We start from the raw sequence: 11,741 nt of genomic DNA on the forward strand, positions 1-11,741 counted from the left end.
AAGTTTCACTGGAACACAGGCACAGCTCTTTGTTCACATATTGTGTAGGCCTGCTTTCCTGCTGGAGTTGAGTAGTTTCAAGAGAGATCATTTGGCCCCCAAAGTCTAAAATATCAACTACCTGGACTTGTTCAGAAAAAGATGGCCGACTCTGCTTTGGTACGCTGATTTCTCCAAATTTTGTCAGTAGATCATGCATCAGAATTAAGTCAAGAAAAAAAAAATGTGTAGATTCTCCATCTCTCCTTTAGACCTACTTGTCGCCTGGCCCCAGAGCAGTTTCAAGGCTCTAACCTCTGGGCCTATAAGGCTCTGTTGGGCAGGAAATAGCATCAGAAGGTCTTGAGACTCACTCCCTACACATGGACTGCTACCTATTTTCCTTGCAATAAACTAACTGTGGTATTATTTCCTTGTTCATGACACCACACTCATTCTGTGTATTATTGTAAATAACCGCTTCAGGAGGCAGACTCTTTGGTTCATAATGACAGCACACATTTTTCTCAGGGTTTATTTTGTTTACATCCTTAGAGTATCTTTAGTTACACGCTTATGTTAATAGGGTAATTTAAATAGGGTAATAGAAAAAGACAAAATCCATAAAGTGATATTACAGATTAAATGACTTGCCATGTAGAACAGATTAAGTACCAACACTCATAAGCAAAACTACCACTGGTTTCACATTAATTTAGATTTGAAGATAAAATGGTGCTCAATCATGAATTATGCCTGGAGAAAAAGGGATTGGGCTCATTTATTGAATGACACCTGGGGAGCTGTATTCTAGTGCATTACACAGAAGCAAAAATAATTAATCCACATGTGCTGCATCTTTCAGTCTCTATAGGGTCTAGGTAAGAATTTGAGACCTGAATCCTTTAAAAAAGAGATGTTCCTGGCCGAGTAGACACCATGATCAAAGCTCACTCGCCTGAGTTGAAAATATTTATGGGCAAGAAATTATCATTGAAATTAAATGGTGGTAGACATGTCCAAGGAATATTGAGGGGGTTTGATCCATTTATGAATCTTGTGATAGGTGAATGTGTGGAGATGGCAGCTGGTGGGCCACAGAACAATACTGGAATGGTGGTAATATGAGGAAATAGTGTCATCATGTTAGAAGCCTTGGAATGACTATTAAACAATGGGTGTGTTCATCAGAAGAAATCAACTGCTTCCACATGTCCTCTCTCCAAAGCACCTGTTTTACTACAATATAAAAATCAGGTCATTTGCATTTTCATATTGAACTTTTTTATTAAACTTTTGTAATAGTAAAAAAAAAAACAAAACGCATGCGCTAGAGAGGTGTTCCTGGATTCCTAGGAAACTACATCAACAATCTTTAAATCTCTCTTTTTGGCCTTATTTGATAATGTTGTGACTTATTTATCCTATGAAAATATTTGTAATTTATAATGTCATTATTATTTTCTTCAGGGGTTAACTATCAAAAGAATTACTTTTGAAATGCTTTATTAGTGTGGGCCATATAGGCAATAAATAAATGTTAAATGACGAAATGTGACATGTATAATTTTTTAAGCAAAGGAGGAGAAAGTGAATACTAACTGTTGCTATCTTGTTCTAAAATGGAGCTAGAAGAATACTCATTTCAGTTCTGTAGACAGAGCGGCAGAGAAGCAGAGGTAGAGCAAGAGACACACAAAGAGACAGAGACAGAGAAAGACACACAGAAAACATAGTGAGACAGAGAGACAGAGACAGGGAAAGACGCACAGAAAACATAGTGAGACAGAGAAGACAGAGACAGGGAAAGACGCACAGAAAACATAGTGAGACAGAGAGACAGAGACAGGGAAAGACGCACAGAAAACATAGTGAGACAGAGAGACAGAGACAGGGAAAGACGCACAGAAAACATAGTGAGACAGAGAGACAGAGACAGGGAAAGACGCACAGAAAACATAGTGAGACAGAGAGACAGAGACAGGGAAAGACGCACAGAAAACATAGTGAGACAGAGAGACAGAGACAGGGAAAGACGCACAGAAAACATAGTGAGACAGAGAGACAGAGACAGGGAAAGACGCACAGAAAACATAGTGAGACAGAGAGACAGAGACAGGGAAAGACGCACAGAAAACATAGTGAGACAGAGAGACAGAGACAGGGAAAGACGCACAGAAAACATAGTGAGACAGAGAGACAGAGACAGGGAAAGACGCACAGAAAACATAGTGAGACAGAGAGACAGAGACAGGGAAAGACGCACAGAAAACATAGTGAGACAGAGAGACAGAGACAGGGAAAGACGCACAGAAAACATAGTGAGACAGAGAGACAGAGACAGGGAAAGACGCACAGAAAACATAGTGAGACAGAGAGAGACAGAGACAGGGAAAGAGGGAGACAGACAGACAGAGAGACACACAGAGCAAAACAGACAGAGACAGGGAGACAGAGACAGAGAGAGGGAGACAGAGAGGGAGACAGAGACAGAGAGGGAGACAGAGATGTGGAGAGAGACAGAGGCAGGGGGAGAGGCAGGGGGAGAGGGGAGAAGCAGGGGAAGAAGGGAGGGGGAGAGACACACAGTGGGATGGAGACAGAGAGACACACAGAGGGACAGAGAGAGAGAGGGACAGAGAGAGAGAGGGACAGAGAGAGAGACAGAGAGACACAGAGAGACAGAGGGACACAGAGAGAAAGAGAGAGAGGCAGGGAGAGAGTGACAGAGAGAGAGAGACAGACAAAGAGAGAGAGACACACAGAAAGACACACATACTGAGACAGAGACTAAGAAACAGAGAGATTCTAAGAGAGACAGAGAGATATACTGAGATCTTGAGGAGGCCATGAACAGAGGGAGGAAGAGACTGGAGTTAAGCAACCCCAAGTCAAGGAGTGCCTGGAGACATCAAATTGGGAGAAGCAGAATTCACCCTCAAGCCAAGAGGGAATATAGTCCTACTGACATCTTGATTTTGGACTCAGGCCCTCCAGAACTGTGAGAGAATAAACTTCTGTTGTTGCAAGCCACTCAGTTGGTAGTAATTCATTACAGGAGCCCTAGAAAATTAACACAACAAGATTTCTTTTGGTTTATAGTTTTTCAGGTTCTCTCAGCTTCTGGAATCTATAGGTTTGTGCCTTTCAACAAATTTGGAAAGATTTCAGCCATTATGTCTTTGAATATTTTTTTAGTCTCACTCTCTTTCCTTTTGGAGCTTTAATGATGCAAATGTTGAATCTTTTGTTATTGTCCCAGAGATTCCTAAGTTCTTCCCATTTATTTATTTATTTTTTAGGGCTGCTTTTTTTTTTTTTAATGTTGTCAGATTGCAAAAATTCCATTTTTATGTCCTCAAATTCACCAATTTTATCTTATGTTATCTCCACTCTATTATTAAGTCCTTGCAGTGATTTTCTTAATTTCTCTTACTGTATTTTTCAGTTCTATAATTTCTACTTGGTGCTTTTAAAATAACTTCTCTTCCTTTGTGGAGATTTTCTATTTTTTTTCCATTCATTTCAAGGAAATTTGTGCTTGATTGTGTAAGCATTTTTATGGCAGCTGCTTTAAAATCTTTGTCAGATAATTTCAACATTTGATTCATCTTAGTATTGGCATCACTTGATTGTCTTTTCTCATTCAACTTGTAATTTTCTTGGTTCTTATTCTGACAGGTGATTTTTTTTTTAATTTCTTACTGTACCCTGGACTCTTTTTTTGTTATTTCCAGGGTTTAACCTATAAGACTTATAGTTTTACTAGTCAGGGAGGAGCAAGGAGAAGGGAGTTTATGGCATCTTCTTTGGACCCAAAGTCTTAGGTAAACTTTCTATTCAAGTATAATGCATGCACAGAGAAGGAGCATCCTGATACAGTTGAATTGTATCCTCCAAAAAGATATGTTGAAGTCCTAATCCCTAGTACCTGACAGTGTGACCTTATCTGGAAAGAGGGTTATTGCAGTTGTAATTATTTAAGATGAGGTCCTATTGGAATAGGGTGAACTCTTACTCCAATAGGACTCTTGTAGTGATGGGAAGAGGGTAAGAGACACAGAGATACAGACATATGGGGGGGGGACATCATATGATCATACAGGCAGAGATTGAAGTGCTACAGCTACAAATTAAGGAACACTGAGGATTGCCAGTAAACCAGGAGAAGCTAGAAAGAGGCGAAGGAAAAATTCTCCCCTGCAGGTTTTAGAGGGAACATGGCCCTGCTGACACCTTGATCTCAGAATTCTAACCTCCAGATTTGTGACACAATACATTTTGGTTATTTTAAGCTACCCACTTTGTGTACTTTTTACAGCAGCCTTAGCAAACTACTACACTTTATGTTTTCAAAGTCCCTGCCAGGTAGAGGAAAGATGGTCTGATTATGATATTGAACAACTGGTACTTCACAGAAGTGTCACATGTTTTCCCAGTCTAAAATCAAATTAAATGCTACTAGCCATTATCAGTTATATATAAAGGAGAAAATACAGGGCAGTAAGACTTCTACATGTTTCTTTTTGTAACATTTTCTATTTGGACACCTACAACTTACTATGATGCATGGTTAGGGACAAAGACTTCACTGCTGCTTGGGAAACTTTTATTCATTTCTTGTTGGATCCCTGTCCATCTTCCCACATTTCCCCCCTTGAATCTCTCCCACACTCTATAAATGATTAATTTCTACTCTTCTAAGCAAACTCTCTCCAGATGAACCAGAATTTTCATAAAACAAATCCCTCAGCTCTTCTCCCGTCATCTCCAAGGAAGTGTTCAAATCTGCATTGTACCTACTTCCACATCTTTGTGCAGCCTCTTGTCTCTGAAGACAAAACTCTGGGTCAACAGGGCCCAACTGGGGGAAAAATATTAGCTAGGGGAAAAATATTAGCTAGTGGAAAAAATAATTTAGGTGTATTGCTGACATTTCTAGACCTCTGAATTTTTTATCCATAAATGAAGGGTATAGGATTAGATTATCCTGAGGATTCCTTCCAACCCTCATCACCTTGACTCAATTTCAAGAGATCACTTATGGCAGACAAATCAAGGAAGAGGCTGTGCTGGAAGAGGGCAGAAGATCGTTCAAGAGAACTTGGCAAAGTATAGACCATTTCCTTCCATTACTTACAGTACTTCCTGGTGGCAAACAATGAGCAAAGAAGAAAATCAGGATGGAACTGGAAACCCTTGGCAAGCCAGTCCACATGACACAGGTGAAGGTGTGTGCACGATGAGAAGCAAGAACCAAGGGACTCAATAACTGTTTCATAGTCTTGCTTTATTCCAGCACTGCTAAGTAGAAATATAATGTGGGTCACAAATGGGAGCCACTTACATGAAAAGCAACAGGTGAAATCAATGTTAATGATATGTTAACAATAATGTTACATTCTTATTTATATTAAGTCTTGATTCCTGTGCATATATTTCACCTACATCACAACTCAATTTGATGAGTGACATTTCAAGTGCTCAGTAGCCACATGTGGCTAGTTGCTACCACACTGAACAGTGTAACTCTACACTACCTACTATCAGTGACTTCTGATTATGTACACATTTGCTCCTTCAGTCAACACTAAAACAACCATTCACTATTTCCCATCCTCTAGGTTTCTTACTTCCTGACTTTATCACTGGTTTTCATCTTTCTGTCTACTGTTAGACTCCAAATTAACGTTTTACTAGGACAATAATAAAGCTTGTTAATCATGTCTTACTTTACAAAAAGCAGAATACTAAAAAAATACAGAGGTAGAAAGTCTGAAAGTTGTTTAAAATGCTATTATATATATTTATATAGTGCTTTATGATTTGCCATGATTTTCTGCTACAATGCCTTCTTTAATTCTCATGATGATACTGTGAAGTTTTCCAACCGGAATTTGCACTTGCTTCTTAGCACACCTAAGGTGTCAACATGTCCAAAACTAAAATGATCATTTTTCCTTTCTCTACTTGTATTTTTTTCTGTATTCTTGTGCTTAAAGAGGGTTGTAACACCATTTGCCACTTCAACCTGTCTGGGAGACAACCTAGGTATCTATCTTGCTTCACACCTCTTTTGTCTCTAAAACCCATATCTAACTAGTCACCAAGTCCTGCTGATTCTACCTTTTAAATATATCTTAAATCTAGATGTTTTCTTTTTTTCCCTCTCCTATCTCATCTTGATGGTCAAGCCCACATCATTTCATGCATAAACTATTATAATAGCTTTGTAACTGCTCTCTACCTCCATACTAGTCCCCTAATCCATTCTCTATAATCCCCCTTCCAGAACACAAAAGAGTTTGACACTTCCCCATGTGAAACCTTAATGACTCTACATTTCTTAAACTAGTGCTTTTCTAAGTTTAGTGTAAACTCAAATAATCTGGGCATCTTGTCAAAGACAAGATTCAGATTCTGACTCAGAAGGTCCAAGACAGATTCTGTATTTTGAAGGGAGATGCTGCTGCTGCTTGTCTATGGACCACATGTTGAGTGGTAGTGGCCTGGAGGATGAGGTATACACTTGGAGAATGGCATTCACTAGGCTCTTGGGATCTAGCTCTATCTCTATCTAGCTTTCAGCCTTAAAAAATATTTTCCTTCATCTCCAATCAGCTTAAACTGCTTCTCTACTCTCTAGACTCTCCAATCTAAGTCATTCAATTTTGGCATATGAAAAAAAAATTCACCTGAGCTGAAACCCCAAATTTAAAATTCCAGTAACTTTTTATCTAACTTTACAACCCCATCACTAAGAGGCAAATGGACAGGACAGGCAACAGATTCCAACCTCAGCGTCTATTCTGTCCTCTTGTAGGTTTTTCTTTCTAATGAACCCAAGGAGAACATTTTGTAAAGTCTTCACAGTTCTGTTTGTTAACTGGTCCCACTCAGCATTGTAGGTGTGAGCTGAGAGAAGAGCGACTCAAGCTCCTTAAGGCTGGGGGTTTCATTGAAGCAGCCCGATGGCCTGGATCCTTTGGAGCTGTTCCAACAGCGTTGTGAAGTATAGGATACCTCTCTGAGCAACTTTCTCATCTCTTCTTCCAAGACCACTGTCCTTTGTACTCAGGCAGCAAATATTGTCACATTGTGTGAGGTTTTCCTCTCTTTTACTCGAGGCATAGATCTTCTTCCTTCCCCTTTCCAGTCCGGGTACCTAGGTCAAGTGCCATATTCACTTCCCACACCTTCCCTATCTACATATTACTCTCCTCATACTTTTGTTTTCATTCATGCGTTCATTAGTTTTCATTCTGGAAATATTTACTGAGCAATTGCTATGTGCTCTACTCTGTGTGAGGTACTAGGGAATATAGTGATGAGAGAGATGACATTATTCCTATACTCAACATTGCTTAAGGGCTCTGAGAGAGACAGACACTGAAACAATTATGGTTAAGTATTTTAAAAAACTAAAGGTGTTTTGGGAGCCTGCAGCTAGAGTTCTAATAATTTAATTTACCCCAAGATGTTAATACCTGATGTTAATGTGTCACAGCTCCCACTGGCCCTTCTGTTTTAAAAATTACTCCTTCTTGGGGGCACCTGGGTGGCACAGCGGTTAAGCATCTGCCTTCGGCTCAGGGCGTGATCCCGGCGTTGTGGGATCGAGCCCCACATCAGGCTCTTCTGCTGTGAGCCTGCTTCTTCCTCTCCCACCCCCCCTGCTTGTGTTCCCTCTCTCGCTGGCTGTCTCTATCTCTGTCGAATAAATAAATAAAATCTTTAAAAAAAAAATTACTCTTTCTTGAGGTGCCTGGGTGGCTCAGTCAGTTAGGCTTCTGACTCTTGACTTCAGCTCAGGTTACGATCTCAGGTTGTGAGATTGAGCACTGTTTCGGGCTCCATGCTCAGCTGGGAGTCTGCTGGAGATTCTTTCTCTTTCTCTCCCTCTGCCTCTCCCCCTCCTTCTCTCATCTACATAAATAAATCTTTAAAAATTACTTTCTCTTTATTGTTACTGTTATATTTCCAAATTCCAGACATATATTAATATCTGTGATTTAGGAATAAGAATTCAGAATTCTCAGAAATTTCCAAAATTATGAGTCATTCTTAAAATACATCCAATATTCTTCNTAAAATACATCTGATATTCTTCCTACTCTTAAAACTCATCATTATGGATTTCTAGAATTATTTGATTAATAAATAAGAGATAATAAGTTTGTAAGTTACTTGCCAAGAACCATAGCCTACAGTGAAAATTTAGACGCTGAAAAATTCTAGTGAACATTATTAGGTGGTATTCAAATAATGTAATATTTGTATCTTCTAGCAAGGTTAATAGCACCCCACCAAATCAGATGCCTAAATTGCCATTTTAAGGCCTTATTTTATCTCTTAAATTTGTTCACTGAAACACTTTTCATAGGATTTTTGTAAGGTAAACTGTTTATGTAGGCTATGAACACATAATATGGCTATAGCTGCAAGCCTGAGTTACTGACTAGATGAATCATTTCTCTTATGTAGCCTTGTCCTTGTTCCTAAAAAAGTTGACCTTGACCTTTAACTTCACATGTCCACTTTTACTTCTTGCTTTTGACTTGACGTTTGCATATTCCTTAGAATTAATAAGTTTTCTGTGTTGATTATTAGGTTTAATTCCTGCAGGGGAATTTAAATTATTTTCCCTGATTTCTCAATTGATTTCTTAGTATTTGGAATTTAGGAACCATTTTTCATGCGGTTCTGGGGAGGAATTCCTATCTGCAAACACTGCTATTTATACATCATTTTTATAGGGAAATGTGTTTCAAGTTCCAAATGACTGGTTTACCATTGTGAATACTCTTGAAAACACCCTTTATGGATAAAGGGGCTTTCTACTATGACCTTTGCGGTTATTCTTTCCTGGGAGCGGAGATGGGATTATTATATTTTTACCTGTTGCTAATAGGCTCTGAATGCCTCTTCTCGAAATAATTTTATACATATTTCAACCAAGTAAGGGGGACTGCTTTTCTTTGTGAGTTTCCTATGTAAGCTTTGTCTAGAAATTGTGCTTGCTTCTAGGTTTAACATTGGCATTAGAGAATAAGGGGGGAAAAGAGGCCTTTTCCTCAGTTTTTTGAATAAGATAAGTGTGCCTCAGTATTAGTGCACTCCGTGTATGTACCAGGGGAATTTGTAAAAGGAACAGGTCCTTCCTTTCAACCATTTATCTCTCTGCACTGCCGGGGCTTAGCTGTGGACAGTGGAAAGATTCCTCTGGGGCTGACTATTAATCTCTGGCATCCAAAAATGCTATGATATTTGGAAGAAGAAAATAATAATCCCTCTAACAGAGGGCTGAAAGACAATTTGGGCAATATTTGGACTTGGTATGATTTTCATGAGAACTGTAAATAAAAAAGAAAGTGACAAGTTATGGACAGCAAAAGGATGGTTCTAATCGTTCACTCGTGAGTCCAACAAGCACATGTACTGAGTGATCCCTAAGGAATTAAACCCTGTAAGATGGGAAGGCAGAAAAGAAATGAGGTCAAATGTCTGGCATGCAGACGTTCAGTAGACATTTGCCTCACTGAATTAAAGTTAGGTCCTCGCCTTTGAATGCTTTCCTGATCAATGAACCAAAGCAAGATTTAAAAACTCTTAAATAAATCACATTTAAAGAAAAATGAGCATAGGGTAAATTTACCATAGCAAACCCTCAATTTATCATAACCTTACTAATACCAACCCTTAATTACCTAGAGTTTTAAAGAAAGAACAAACATGAGAAAATGAACTCCCATTAGTGTCCATTCAGGATCTAACATTCTATTGCCTTTCTAATTACACCAAAAATAGTATATGGTGAAAAATGGTTCAGCATGATCAATTTTAAACACAGAAATGACAGAAATAAAAAAACATGCTTACTTTTAAGATTTTTATTATGGAAAAGCAGATAAAAACATTTAAAGTGTTGAAACAAAACGAAGGTTTTATAACCACAAAAATTGAATGCAGCAGAATAGCCAAATATCCATAAATACTGGTTAATTCAAGCTGCTTTATACCTGAGAACCCATGAGGAAACTGGAGTCATTCTATCATAGCAGCTTTTAAACCTTCTGGATTTGCAGGGAGTTATGGGGATTACTATGACCTGACTTTTGTGACATGGTTAACCATTCCTCTAAAATTCAATCTTCCAAATGATATGGCCCTCTACCAAGACCCTCAGTCTTTTGGGGAATTTCCATTCAAACCAAGCTGTTCATGGTAAATGGCATCCTTCAGGAAATTTCCACTTGTGGGATCTGATACTTGACTTCTTTCCTCCAATGCATCCTCTAGGGTACTCTCAAGTGTGGTTTAGGATTATTTGAGCCATCTCCTCAGATTTATCTCCCTATTCTATCTGTCACAGCCCAGTGCTGCCTTGGCAGGTAATTCCATAACACAAGCTTAGAGTTGCAGCAGCAGGGGAATAATCCATTCCAGAGTCTACACAAAACTCTAGGCAGTCACACAAAGGGACTGCAGAGTAGCTAACCTTCCCCCCCTCAGCACCTCACACACACCTCCTGGAAACAGATGATATTACCTCAGTCAGGCAGTGCAAATGCAATCAGTAAGAAGCCTTTGGAGAAGGCTGGAAGCCTGGAATAATCTTCATCCCAAACCTAGAATGAAACTGGAAACTCAGAGAAACCCAAAGATGATTTTCAATTCTCCAACTCCTTCAACCTAAAAACAAATAAAAACAAATAAAGGAAGGAAGGAGGGAAAGAAGGAAGAAGCTGAAAGAATTTATTTCCCCGGCTACAATTACAAAGCTAACTGTGGAAGAAAGAAAACCTAAAAATGATAAGTAGGCTGCCCTTATGGGAGGAAGCAATTCCTCTCCATTAGGAAACTCCCAAGAGGATGTTCTTAGGTATTTAAAAAAATTTTTTATTAAATAATAATCCAATTGTTATTCAGTATTAGTATCATCAACATGATTTTTACAATGATGGTGGTAGTGAAGGAGCTGTTAGGTAAACAACAGAATAATGTGGCTTCCATTTTCTACCATGGCAGCTGTTTATGAAATACATTATGTATCGTTATGTTATAGTATATTTTATATTATACTGTATATAGCTGACTACAGGGTTTTTCATGGGGAAAATCACAGGACAGGCTGACTACAAAAATATATTCTTTTAAATTGAGGTATAACTGACATATATTAGTTTCAGATGCACACCATAATGATTCCATATTTGTATATACTGAAATGATCATCACTATAAGGCTACTTATATCTGTTTCCATACACAGTTACAAAATTTTTTCTTGTCATGAGAACTTTTAAGATTTATTCCTAGCAACTTTTAAATATACAATATAGCAGTATTGACTATAGTCACCATGCTGTGTGTTACGTGCTGTACAGTATGCTTTTAGAAAGCACATTTTTGTTAAATAAAGAAAAATAAGAAAATGAATTTAAGTCAATAGGTGTTATTAAGAATAGAGAACCCAGAAATGGACCCTCGGCTCTTTGGGCAACTAATCTTTGATAAAGCAGGAAAAAACTTCCGGTGGAAAAAAGACAGTCTCTTCAATAACTCGTGCTGGGAAAATTGGACAGCTACATGCAAAAGAATGAAACTTGACCACTCTCTCACACCATACACAAAAATAAACTCCAAATGGATGAAAGACCTCAATGTGAGACAGGAATCCATCAAAATTCTAGAGGAGAACATAGGCAACAACTTCTATGACATCGGCCAGAGCAACCTTTTTCACGACACATCTCCAAAGGC

At 38.5% G+C, this 11,741-nt stretch overlaps 1 protein-coding gene across 1 annotated transcript; it reads left to right on the forward strand.

Moving 5' to 3' along the window:
- The first annotated feature begins 918 nt into the window (after nt 1-918).
- On the forward strand, nt 919-1,107 carry LOC109491022 (small nuclear ribonucleoprotein G-like). The gene has a single exon (XM_034661798.1). The coding sequence runs from the start codon at nt 919-921 to the stop codon at nt 1,105-1,107; it is 189 nt and encodes a 62-aa protein (XP_034517689.1).
- Nucleotides 1,108-11,741: the final 10,634 nt, after the last annotated feature.

Source organism: Ailuropoda melanoleuca, chromosome 6 (genome assembly GCF_002007445.2).
Source record: "Ailuropoda melanoleuca isolate Jingjing chromosome 6, ASM200744v2, whole genome shotgun sequence".
Taxonomy (NCBI): Eukaryota; Metazoa; Chordata; class Mammalia; order Carnivora; family Ursidae; genus Ailuropoda; species Ailuropoda melanoleuca.